The following is a 13,678-nucleotide window of genomic DNA, read 5'->3' on the forward strand; positions in this document are numbered from 1 at the left end:
GCCACTTCACCCCACTCATGAGTGTACTAGCAGGGCTTTTCATTTCTGTTAGGCCTCTCTTTGGGTCAAACTACATATTATATTAAATGTGTAGTTTGGCCCTGTGCATGTGGTTTTTCTGACTGAACAGCTTCAGGAATGAGTGTGCAAACAAGATAAGGACCACAGTGTGTTAACAGTTGGACTTGAACCCTTTTCTCCTGCCATACTCTTTCACTGCATAGTTCCCCTCTCCCCTGTGGTGGTTGTTTGTCTTTAGAAGGAAATTCCCATGGATGCCAAGTCCCCTTTGAAGCTCTCCTCTTTCCTTACCATGATCTCAGTTCTGATTCATCCCCCTTTCCAATCATAGATATTTAAGTCAGAAAAACCCGCATGTGCACTTTGTTTCAGGAAAGTCCTCCACCTGTTTGCACTGGCAGTCCTGTGGTGCATGACAGTGGTGTGCCTTTTCCAGTGCCAGACCAGGACTTATGGTGGCGGATCACAAGATCTGCTGCTGAAAACCCCAGACTGAATTGGCTGTAAATATTATTTTCATCTCATTCCTCTATTTCTTTCTACCATATGTCTCTCTGTTACATTCCAGGCAATCAAAGATGAAACTGTAAAGTTTGCTGACAGGAGAAAAGAGTTAAAAAACAGAATTAAAGAGCTTCGTAAAAAGGTGTGTGCAGAAGAATCGCCAGGCTTTGTTGTTAGGGCTCTGTTTGTCAGTTCCCCCACACCTGTAGGTACATTGACATTGGCCACTTCATTGTTGCTTTCATATGTTTTTAAAAGCCCAGTCCTAAGCCCAGTCCTAAGCCCAGAGGCACCCAGGGTTCCAGTGGCACCAAAATGGCTACCACTGGATCCTACAGGCATTGGGCTTGTGCCAAAGTCTCCTCAGGATAATGGAGCATTTGCTCACTTACCCGTGCTAACACAGCCACTGTGCCAATGGGTCTCCTCGGATCTATACCTGCTTTGGAGCGGACACAGACCCAAGAAGGCCCATGTTGAGCTGCCCAGGCTGGGAGGGAGCACTGGATACAGAAGCAGATCTTTCCCTCCCTCTGCCCTCCCTCCACCCCATTCCCCCAACTGCCTGACTCTCCCTTCCTCAAGAAATCTTACTCCCACCTAGTGTTAAGGCCCAGCGCTGACTGGTGGTGGCCCAACTCCAGTAACTCTCCTCCCTGCATACCACGGACAGGCCTTATGGCATATTTGCGACATCTAGCACCAGCACTGGAGCTCAGTGCTGGCGCTTAGGATTTGGCCCTTAGTCCACATTGCCCCTCATATTGCATATTGCAGCTACCACAATGAAGGGCTGATATGAAAGACACAACTATTTGGGTCGAGAAGATCACTGAAGTGTTTCCCATATAATCAGCACATTCTGGGAGACTCTCATGTAGCTGCATGTAAAGGGCAGACGCTCCTTAAGTTGGACATCTGCATCTTTATTCTACATTTTACCCTGTATGCTTTGAATGATTATTGCACAAACACACTATGTGACATGTAAATTAGTTTGTTGATACATACAATACTCCTAACACATTCTCTTTTCACTTAAAAAAAAAATAGATCCAAAACATGATGTTTGACAATGAAAATGCACCTAAAATTGAGCAACTGGAACAACAAGAATTCAACTTGGACATAGAAGAACAAGAGAGACAGCAAATAGAGAGTGAAAAAGAAGTAGCAAGGGTATGGTAGATGTGTGGAGCAAAGTTTGATCGTTGCAAAACAGAAAGAAATATTGGATAAAACAGGAGCTAAAGAACAAGAACACAGAAAGACTAATGGCCCAAATCCTATACAACTTTCCAATGCTGGTGTAGCCGTAATGTAGCCCCAAGGAAAGGGAATAAACATTCCCTTATCTGGAAGAGGCCTCCATGAGTGCCCCCCACTGCAGAATGCAGCACATGCCCTTTTGGCACGACTGCACCAGCGCTGTAAAATTGGATAGGATTTGACCCTAAATGCTGGCAGATACATAAATGTCGTAATTCACTAGGATCATTGACCAAGTGTGAAATAATTGTGTTAGAAAATTCTCTTGGCAGTGAATTGCGGGGGGAGGCTGTATTCGTGGATGACACATCCATGGTTTTGCTTTTCCGCGGATGTGGGGTGGGCCTCCCATGCTTCCCCGGCCCTCCTAATGCCTTTCAAAGGCATAAAAATATAACTTCCAGTTTTTATGTCACAAAAATATGGAAGTGACTTTTTTTGTCCTAAACAGCTATTCTGAGGCCTGCATAGGGTGCATGTGGGTACGGGCAGCCTCTGCAGGGCTCAGAAGAGCCTCCAGTGCTGAGCGGAACACAGCTCCCCTCACTCCGGAGGGGGAGAGTCCCTGGTATCTGCTGTTTCAGCTATCTGAGAGGGGTTCTGAAATGCCTGCAGGTGTGATTGACATTAATTTGTTTCTTTAACAGCCCAATCCTAAGCTGGTTAGTACTTGGATGGGAGACCGCCTGGGAATACCGGGTACTGTAGGCTTATACCATAGTCTTTCGAGACTGAAGGCTGCCAACCTAAACTGCCTGGCATGCGGGGCTGCAGTGGTTCCAAAAATGGTTGCTGGTGTGTCCTGCAAGGTTCTGGCAGCCGTCGCCGGCTAATCGGGAAAAGGGGACTTTCATTCCCTTCCTCCGGATAAAGAGAGTAGCCCCGCAATGGGGCTGTTTGATTCACCACTGATCCAAAGGTCCCTGCTCCCTCACCCCAGCATGCCTCCTCCCCGCCCTCTGTCCGCCTTTCCCCTCCCCGGAATGCCTCCCCACTGCCTCCCCCCACACCCCACTTACCTCTCTGCTGCTCAGCGGTCCAAGCGACTGCCGAGTAGCGGAGCTCTGGTGGCCGCCTGGCAGAAGCCCAGCACCTGCCAACTCTGGGCTACCACCAGCACTCGCCAGGCAGTATGGCCCACGAATGTGCCCCACTAAACAGGGCACATATCTAACCAACTTTCCAGTACCAAGGTAAGAGCAATATAGCTCTGAGGTAAGGGAATAAACATTCCCTTACCTTGAGGAGGCCTCCATGACCGCCACCACCTCCATGACTGCCACACTGCCACTGCAGGGTATAGCACATGCCCCATTGGCACAGCTGTGTCAGTGTGGGAAAGTTGGTTGGGATTTGGGCCTTAGTGGGAAAGAAGCCAGAGTCCATTACATTTTCAAATTGATCTTTTGTATATCTGTACCTGAATTTCCTCTCCTGGGAAATGACATGCCTAGGATATTTCCTACAAGTTAGAAGCTTTATGATGTCTAAGCTTTTCAGATTGGCTCTGTCTAATATCTGCACAGTGATAAAAACCATGGCATTTTCTATCCCTCTTTCTATATGTTTTATACAAAAGGTAAGGAAGGATATAGAGATGGAAAATCTAGCCAACAGCTTTTTACGTGAGGTCATCAAACATGAATGTTGGGATTCCATGGCTGTTAAAGGGCGTTCGGTTAAGGTAATGTTGTTTGCTTTTTTCCTTTTACATTTGTCTCTGCTTGTAAGTTACACCTTGTAATGTACATTCTTTCATTTATAATAATGTTAGTAATGCTAATGATCACAACATTATCATATCCAGAAAGTCATTCTCACAAGTAAACGCGCGATATGGCTCAGTTTCACTTTCCATAGGACTCCATGTCTTTTGTTACAGTTGCATTTTTGTGTTTTGTTTTTTTGGCCATAACTTTGATAGAATGGAGATATTTCACTCTGTTGTTTTTTTTCATTGCATTCTCCTATAAATTACATATCTAACAGTATATAGCATGGTGGGGTTATTAACCACCACAATTTTGGCAATTTTGCTCACCAGTGGTGTCACCCTTCCGAAGGGGGCACCCGACGGCCCCCCCTTGCTACACTAGTGAGCCCAATCACACCACCAGTGAGAGTGGTGAGTAGCTCACTACTCAGGCCTGAGGAAACCCATAGATGATGGGTAGCCTACTGAGAAATAAGTAAAATTAGTTAGCTCTCACTGGTGGTGTGATTGGGCTCACTAGTGTAGTGTCTCACCAGTGAGAGTGGTGAGTAGCTGGTGTAAGTCTGAGGAGAGAAAGGAGGAGGGGTTGGGCTGATATGGGGGGATAGGATCCTGGCACAAGTTGCTGCTGCTGCTGCTGGGATTTACCCCCATCTCCCCTGAATCGCCCCCTGCACTCCCTGCCCCAAACCTCCCCTGCCCTCCCTGTCCATGACACATACCCTCTGCCAACTTACCTGGGTCAGCTCTGTCCCGGGGTCTGCAACAGCTCCAAATGGTCTAGCAGCAGTGTGATATTCACACCATTCCAGGGTCTTTTACAACAGCTTATTGCTAGCTATGCGGTCATAAAAGGCCCATAGTATTGGGCTGTAACATAACTGCTCCCCCCCTCCAAATTCATCCTTATAACCACTGAACATTATCTTAAAAAACAAATAAAAGAAACTCTTTACCTGGATAAACTTTTGTTTTCTTTCTTCCTAAAGGCTTTCCACACATCCTGTGAAGTTCAGAACTACTCCATGAAAGAAAGGAGTCCAGAAGAACAACTCATGTTGGAGAGAGTTCAGTATACAAAGAAGATTGAAATGGTTGATGCGAAGGTGAAATCTCCTTTCAAATATCGAAGCAGACATTTCCCATTCACATATGAACACTGTTTAAAGACCTTATAATTTGAAGGCTTCATGGATGTTGTTCCATGTGTTGAAATGTGTTGAGCCAGTTTGTTCATTTAAAAGCCTGGTGTTGCATTAAGGGCACAATCCTGACCAGGTCTACTCAGAAGTAAGTCCTATTTTGTTCAGTGGGGCTTACTCTCAGGAAAGTGTGGTTAGGATTGCAGCCTAATGCACTGAATTCAGTGGGACTTGCTCCTGAGTAAACATGGGGACATAGTGCTGTAAAAGACCTAATTTTGAATAAAATCCATGGAGATAGTACATATTTCTAAACCTTTTTAGAAACCCTGATTATTGTCACTTAATTTGCATCAACTGCAGGACATAACAATACAGATAGAAAACATATGCAAAACATAACCACCAGTTCATATATCACCAGCCCATTCCTATCTTGCGCTGGAACAAGTAGGCCGGCTGGCCTGCACTGTATCCAGTGCAAGGTAGGAGTGCAGGGTATCCTGTGCACTCCTTCCTGTTCACTCCTGTGCACTCCTACCAGGGGATTTATTTCCCCTTATCCTGTGTTGCACAGCAGCCACCTCAATGGGGCTACTTGGATCTGCGCCAGCTAAATCACTGGTGCAGTTCCAAGCAGCCTGGTGTAACACCAGGCTGCTTTGGAGGGGGGGGGGGTAAGCATCTGCATAAGTGCCAGAGACTGGTCCCACTCCCCGCTTATTTTGCAACGTTGCAAGCATTGGGGAGCTCTGTGGAGTGCTGTGCAGGGCCCCTGCATCTCCTGGAGCCGCCAGTAGCCCAGAATTAGTAAAAGTAAGTGAAAGCACACTCCCTTGTCCCCCTTAGTGATGTGATCCTGGGGACTGCATGCCTGCCTTCACCCATCCACTGCAAAGACTTACATAGGGAGTAAATCTCCCTAAACGTTTGAGAACCACTGGATAGAGTGTAGAACTCAGTATCAGCTGATGCTTTTACCAGTTCTTCCTGAACATAACAGTTCTCTTGATTTTGTAATACACTACTTTTGTAAAATTTAACCTCTTGATCCATGTTTGTTTGATTGGAGGGTTACAGCAGCATTTATGAGATGGCACCATTTTTAACAGTTTGGCTACTCCTACATTTTTTCTCTCTCTTTTATTAGTGGATAATAACAAAAATTTAAGAAAAAACTGAACAAACTAAAGAAATAGAAAAAAGAACATGCATACCATACAGAAATTACATTTAAAATTACCAAAAATTAATAAAACATTTTCTATTATTAATTTCCCTTTTGTCCTCACAACAACCCTGTGAGGTAGGGGAGGCTGAGAGTGATTGGCCCACAATCACTGAATGGGCTGAATAGGGATTTGAACCTAGATCTTTGGGGTCTAAGCCCAATTCCCAAACCACTACACCATCCTGGTTCTCTATATTACCAATCTATACTGTAACCCAGTGCTTCCCAAACTCCTACAAGGGGTCTGGGAACACTGTAAGTTGTTGCAGGGGAGGGGGGAAGGCAGCAGTGTGATCCCCAGGATTGCGCTGCTGCCAAGGAGAGGGTTTGTACTTACCTGCTACCAGTGCTGAAGTCCTGGGAGGTCTGGGGGGTCTGAGGAGCCCTCTGCAGGACTCCCTGTGCCCGCAGAAGTATTTTAAAAAGAAAAAAAAATACTGGTACTACCTGTTTTGTTGTGAAAACTGGAAGGGCTCCTCCAAAAACTGCAGAGGGCTCCCCATACCCAGACCTCCAGAACTGCAGCACTGGCTGTAGGTAAGTACAAAACCTCCCTCTTGCTCCATCAGCAGCATGATCCTGGGAATCATGTTGCTGCCTTCCCCTTTCCCTGCCCTGTAAATGGGTAGGGACATGTACCTCTCTGACTGGTGGTTCCCACCACTTTGGGAAACACTGCTATAAGCAATAAGCTAAACAATAAACAGTAAGCCATCTATGCATAGGTATATTTGAAAGGCTTCCATATTTCAAAAATTATATGTACGTATACATTGACATCAACAAGCCGTACGCTTAAATACTGAAAGAGTTGAGAGGTCCTCAATCCATTGAGTAATGGTGGGAGGGACACTTATCCTTCCAGTCTTTCAATATACATTTTTTTATTACAGTAAGGGCACAGAGGGTCCATTTCCAATGTCCTGCAGTTAATTTCCATGAAATAGGCAATTCAAAAGAGCATACATAACAACATGTATTAGTGTTTGTGGTAATATAAAAGTAACACAGCTAATAACTTCTTCTCTTCCCCCCCAAAGTGTATCACTGTACAAGACCAGGTCATGTGCATAGCATTAGGCAGCTTGCAAGGTCAGCAGTTAGATTCTTATTTAACCCTTTATTATATAGGCATTGTGGTATCCAATAAATGCCAAAAACAATTTTTTTGTTGAATTAATTGCAATTTAAGATCCATTGATATTGCAGTTAAAGCCATTTTCCATTGATTGGGTAAGACAGGGCGATTCAATTCTGTATTCCATATTTCTCTTAAGGCTTTGGGTATCATACTTATTAAGCAACATCAAGTATTTTTAAACAAATATTGTAGGTTTTTTTTCTCCATTAAGTATTCCTAAAAGTGGAGGCAATTCAGAGACTGATAATGCTGCTGCTTGGTGTTTCAACATAATGTTGATGAGTTTTGCTATATTCCTGAGGACAACTGTGACCCAAACATCAAGCACAGTGCTAGTGGGAATTCACTAGCCATCTCTAGATTTCTTATTTAGTTTGCTTTCTGCTTCTCCAATATTCAGCTCTTTAGCTGGCACAAGTCTGACAGCCCCGTGTAAGGCTGCCAGGCCTGGGAGGGAGGATAGGATAAGGCAGAAGCCTGCTCTGAAAATCCCACTCTCACCCAGGCCTGTTCTACCCTCCCCTGCCCCTTCCCTGCTTCCATTCCACCTGCCCACCATTCCTCCGCTGCCCGGCACGACTTTTACCTCTGCTGGCGGCCAGTCTGTCAGCAGTGCAGTGCTACTTACTCTCTGGGTGCTTTACAGCATGTTTGCAACACCCTCAGCTGCTACAGGGACCACTACATCAGCTTAAGACCATGTTTGGATTGCAAAGTAAACCCAATTTACATGAACATATGTATTTTTATCCCACCTTTCTTCCTTGATCTTAAGGTAGTGTACCTAGAAAGCCCAGGTCATCTCCCTTTCAGACAGTGACAAGACCCAAACACATAGCCAGTTTGCTACATCACATACCTTCAAACCAAGCTCTGAGTTTTCATTTTAAAAAGCCATTTTAGAAAAGCCCATGATGAATTCACAGACATTTACAATGTTTGTGTGCTTTGGGTCCAGGAGGTTCTCTTTTTCCAGGACACATCCTCTTTGTGTCCTAGAAAAGAATTTAAATGTCCTCCCTTTTCCCTGTGAGCAGGTCCCTGCAGGCAGCGCATAGCCTTCTAGTAATTAATAAATTCTATGTAATATAGTTTTAAATTTAATAATAAGTAACATAGTGTTTAAATTATCCACATGAAATCAATATACAAGTCTTTTTAGCTTTTATTTTGTCAGATTCTACATTTTACTTACATGGATGTCCTACATTTTGGGGTGCCCTGTCCTCTTTTGTGGTTATGGCATCTGGTCACCCTGTTTGGGCATCTGTGCATGCAAGCATTCTAACCTGAGATTTTTCTATCTCTATGTACAGCTTCGAAGGCAGATTGTCGAATTTCAGTCTTCAGTCACAGAAGGGGAGAAGCCTGAAGAAGGAGAGAAGCAGGAGGAAGATGTCCATGCTCTGGTGGGGAGCCTGAGTTCAAATTATGGTGGGGATACTTCCATTTTATATCCCCAACTGGAAGTGCACACTCGGGAGGAAAAGATTTGTCAGATCATATTACTAAAGGTAACTTTTCCAGAAGCTTTCATTTTTTGTTCTTTAACAGTACCTAGCCAGAGTTGCTTCTCTGTACATTCCCTGTAGGATGTTATACTGCTGGGGAAATATTGTAATGGGTTTAAATTGGAAAGCTTTATCCATCTTAATCGTTTTTTTACTAAATTGCAGGGCAAAATCTCCCTTTCCTGATTATTTTTCTTTGACAAAATGGGCTCCATGTCCTAAAAGTACCCCTGCAGTGCTTAACTTGGATTTTGTGCCAAGCTAGATGTGAGTAGGCAACCATATTTGTTGGTTGGTCTGCCCCATTCACATGTAAAGTGGAGAAGGGGGAGAGGGAGACTATAACCTTTATGGTAAATGTGCAAATGAGTGAGGGGGATGCCAGTGACTGCAGGCTGATCCAGGGCAGTAGTACCTAGTGGTTAGCACATTAGCATGAGAATGATTTCCACCTACTTGAGAGTTTTACGTTCAGCTGGAATGACAGCCTTTTGCACTCTGAGGTGTGTCAGCTGCCTGGTCACTTGTCCAGCCCCCTTGAAATTTGATCTCTACTTTTTCCCTGCCTGGAGAAAAGGTAGCAGTAACCTGAGACATTCCTGGTGTTCAGCAGGAAGAGCCATGCAGATGAAGAAAACAGAGGATGTCTGAAGTTTTGCTAGAAAGATGTGGGGGAATATCCAAAATCATGAGCCACATGTCAAATTCCACAGATAAACAGGCTAACTCCCCAAAAAAGGAATAAAGGAACAACTCTCTCTCTCTCTCATCACAGTCCTGGAACCTGAATAATGTTTTGAACTTGCCTCAGTAATATAAACTATGGAGAGCCCTGCTTTAGAACAAGGGGATGGAGAGGATTGACTTACAGCTCTTTAATTCTAGGATTCTGTGTATTATGTTTTCTTAGAAAGTCAGGAAATATGAAAGCCCCAGGGCCTAATCCTATCCAATTTTCCAGTGCCAGTGCAGTTGAGTCAAGGGGGCATGCACTGCATCCTGTGGTGGGGAGGCAGTCACAGAGACCTCCTCATGGTATGGGAACATTTGTTCCCTTACCTCAGGGCTGCATTGCAGCTGCACCAGTGCTGGAAAGTTGGATAGGATTGGGCCTCTAATTACCTGATATACATGAAATTCAGACCTACAGATGCATGATTATGCAGATATGAAGCAGATACAGCCATGCTATTAGGATAGGATGTTACTGCCACATTAGTTATAGATAATGACCCAAAGGTGATATCCTTTGCTGAATCAGCATATGTTGGGAATTGTGCAAGATATTGAGCTCTATACAGCTTTTTTTTCAGCACAATGAGGAAAATGAAGGTGATTTTGAGCTTACATAGTAAGGCTACCCAATACTGGAGAGAAAATTTTGACCCTGGCTTCAAGGCTTCATCTCTTGAGTTTAAAATAAGTTTGCTGTAAAGCATTTTTTTTTACCTTAACCAAATATCATCACTACAAGTTTGTGATCTAGCACAGGTGTGTCAAACATAAGGCCAGTAGGCTGGATGCAGTCCTCAGAAGCTCATTATCTGGTGCCCATTATAACAGGGTTCTACCAGAGCCACCCTTTCAACAGCGCCGTTTCTGCCAAGGCATTACTTTGCAGAGCACCTCTCAGATGCTGAGTTGTAAAGTGATACCTCAGAAGGAGTGCTGCTGAAAAGGCAGTCACTCTCCCATATCTTGCAAATAATAAATAATAATAATAAAAAACTTTATTTATATCCCGCCCTTCTCCCTAAAGGGACCCAGGGCGGCTAACAACATGTAAAAAAAAAAAACACATTTAAAAATATATTCAAAATTTGTTTATCTTCTGTCATTTGCAACTGATGAGATCCTACTTGAGAACAAAGTGCTTATTCCTGGCCTATCTGCTTAATGACATCACTTTGTGCTTGATGAGGTCACTCAGCAGACACCATGAACAATATTCGACCTGCTGTATGAAATGTGTTTGACACACCGGATCTGGCAGATGCTTATATAACTCAACTCTAAGATTAGAGTCTCAACTCTGAAAATTTCCTCCCCCTTTCATTTGATGGTTTCCAGCAGGAGCGATGAAAACAAAGAAACAGGTTTTCAAAGCTGCTGTCAGTTATCATGGAGAACAACTCCATGAGCCTCAGTATGTGGTTTGGGATTTTATCACATGTCCTTTGAAGTATCACCCTGGTATTTCTTACCTGGTATTTCAGGATATTATTTACCAGGTGAAGATGGCTTTTAACAAAGAATTTGATGGAGTCATCCGGATGAAGGAACAGGAGATTGCACGTGTAAATGAGAGGAATGTGAGGATCACAGAGATCTTGCAACAGCTGGATTTACAGGAGAAGATCTGGGTGCCAAGCTTTTCAGATAACGAGAAACCAGAATGTGCACTGATAGTCTCAGAAACAGAGGTTTAGTATCTGAAACTTATATTTCTCTCACCTTACACATTAATAGTGCAGATGTATCCTGGGATGCTGCATCCATCTCAGTCTTGTATAAACCTCAAAGAAGCAACCGTTCAACAATATAGTAATATACAATATCATTTTAAGTACTTTTCAGTAAGGCTATAGAAGATCCCTGCTGTATCAGATGTAGTTCTTAAGCAGGGCATGAACGCAAACACCCTCCCCCACTATTGCTCTTCAGCAATGCATATTTTGGTACAGGTGGTAGCAGAAAATAACACACATAGATTTGCCTGTTCCCTTAAAATAGTTTGCCTTCTGCTCTTCCTGTAAGGTCACCATCTAGAGAGGACTCCTCATCATTGCATGGGAGGGCATGAAGCAAGGTGAAGGTGATGATCATAGGACTCTCTATGGGCTAGAAGGCGAATAAGAGACTTGTATCGTTGTTCAGTTAGTTAATTAATTGTCCACTTAGTTAATAAGTAATCCTTCAGACTAAGGAGGCAATATTGCTCCAGTTGTTTCCTTGGCCTCTTCCAGCCATTGTGAGGGGCAGGTGGCATCCTCTATATATTTAAGAAAGACAAGAAAAAGGTGCCATCATTTGCTTACTGTGATACTACAGGAGTTTCAGAATTTCATAGTTTACAGAATTCCTTTGGAAATGACATACTATTATTTCTACAGGCAATAGTAGGAACCAGCAGCCATGACCAAAAAGCAGAACAAGGATCAATTTACTCATCACCTCCCACACAAACTTCCACAGTTGCAACTATTCATGATAATGGTTTATTCCCACTACATCTGTAGATAGATGAAAAAGAGCAGCACTGGGCATAGAAAGCACATGTGTGAATTCAAGCCACACATGTAGCTATAGCCTGAGGCTAAAAGCACTGTACATAGGATTCCTAAGTGGTCTCTTATCCAGGTACTAAACAGGCTCAGATCTGGCTTGATCCTGAGACAAAATAAGATCAAATACCTTCAAATTATTCTCTGCCATTTAATAGCTGTTGTCCCACTCCTATGCACAGATGGCTTTTAAGCTGTATGTTGGTACAATTATTAATTTATTCTAAATGACTTTGAAGATGCACCCCATAATTATATAGCACAGATCCTGCTGGAGAATTCACAGGATCTAAGAGAGTCTAGTATTGACGATATGATGGAGGAGTGCTAAGAAGATGACAGAACATTAGGAAATTAGACCTTTAGGAAAAACAATGTGAATTCCAAGTAAATGCACCCACAGAAAATGCTGAACTGGAACCTTTTGTCTTCACAGATCAAAGCGAAAGAATACCTGACCCCAGTGCAGAAAGCAAAGCAAAAAATAATGGCTAAGATTGAGTATAAACGACGTCTGGCTGCTCAGGTAGTCTGGTGTCTGTACATTTTCCCCTCCCTTCTCTGATCCCATGTTCCATTTTTACAGTGTTATCTTTCATTTTGCCACTCTTTTTAGAGGGAGAATGCAAGAGAACGTGCCCTTATGGACATGATGGGTGGAGTCCTTGAAGTAAAAAAGGAAGACATTTTGAAGATGGTGAGTCATGTTTCTGTTCTGCAGTTCAAGTCCAGGCAAACATGATTACAAATGCATCTCATTTTTAGTTCATAAACTGAACTCTGTACTTGTGCCAGGGGAGTGAGCTCACTTGGCCTTAGCACTTTGCTTCTGTCCTTACTAACCTTAATTAGTAACGAGAGAATGATCAAAGCATAAGGGATCGCTGAAATTGAAATTAGCCCTTAAAGTGTGGAGCAGCAATTGGAATCCATAATAAAATCATTGGCTGTAATTGGACCAGAGTTTTCATTCTGGGTTAATCAACACAACATACCCAACTTGTGAAATTGAATACATATTGATGCAGCTGATTAGCCATTTTCTCTCTTGTTTATTCACAAACACAGTGAGAATGCAGCTGAGCTTGGAAATGTGTGATGTACACAGAAGGCACAATCCTATGCATGTCTTCTCAGAAGTAAGTCCTATTGTGTTCAATGAGATTTACTTCCAAGAAAGTGTGGATAGGATTGCAGCCATGGTGGCCTTCTGTTGAAAGATTAAACCACTACAAGCTGTTGATGGCTACAATTCAGTCATTTTGAAGTACGCACATAGTGATTGGTTTAGAGTCCTAGTATTGTAAGCAGGGTTCTGCTCATGGAAGAAAGCCTTCCTCTCCCCTCCTCCTTGTTGCTGTGCCTGATGCCTTCCCTCAGATTTGATCCTAAGGGTTGAAAGAGTCTGAGGATTAATTTGGAATATGGTACTGGGTTGGGGGGCTGCAGGTGGAGGAGGGGTCAGCAGAAATCACATCCGTTTCATGAATGACACCCAGCTATCACAAATCAGACACAGACACCCAGGTATCCAAATCAGCAAATTGGCTTATTCATGCCTTTCAGGTCAGGATTGCAGATCATCTTCATTCAAACCATGGTTTGCAATCTTAGTTTGGACAGAAAGTAGAAAACATAATTGAAACAGAGTGTCCAAAGGGGGGAAAATCATGGGAACAGATCTCACATATCTAGGCACAGAGTGAGATCACAAAATCGAGGCCTAGGAGAGGGGGGTGGAGGTGTAAGTCTAAGGCAGAACATGTCCCTGAGACATGAGGCATACAGACCAATCTCACTGGGGCAAGCAAAAGAGCATAAGCCCGTGGCTTGTTCTCATAGTGCCAGAATGTGACTTCTT

The 13,678-nt window shown here is 43.4% G+C and overlaps 1 protein-coding gene across 1 annotated transcript in view; it reads left to right on the forward strand.

Annotated features, from left to right (window-relative positions):
* CFAP43 (cilia and flagella associated protein 43) overlaps window positions 1-13,678 on the forward strand; it is a 60,312-nt gene that overhangs the window by 30,350 nt on the left and 16,284 nt on the right. Inside the window, exons 20-27 of the mRNA XM_066621136.1 lie at window positions 590-667; window positions 1,579-1,704; window positions 3,374-3,478; window positions 4,498-4,614; window positions 8,339-8,536; window positions 10,750-10,956; window positions 12,254-12,343; window positions 12,434-12,514. Coding sequence (XP_066477233.1) covers window positions 590-667; window positions 1,579-1,704; window positions 3,374-3,478; window positions 4,498-4,614; window positions 8,339-8,536; window positions 10,750-10,956; window positions 12,254-12,343; window positions 12,434-12,514 — 1,002 coding nt within the window. The remainder of the gene's footprint in view (window positions 1-589; window positions 668-1,578; window positions 1,705-3,373; window positions 3,479-4,497; window positions 4,615-8,338; window positions 8,537-10,749; window positions 10,957-12,253; window positions 12,344-12,433; window positions 12,515-13,678) is intronic.

This window comes from Tiliqua scincoides, chromosome 3 (assembly GCF_035046505.1).
Source record: "Tiliqua scincoides isolate rTilSci1 chromosome 3, rTilSci1.hap2, whole genome shotgun sequence".
NCBI classification, from domain to species: Eukaryota; Metazoa; Chordata; class Lepidosauria; order Squamata; family Scincidae; genus Tiliqua; species Tiliqua scincoides.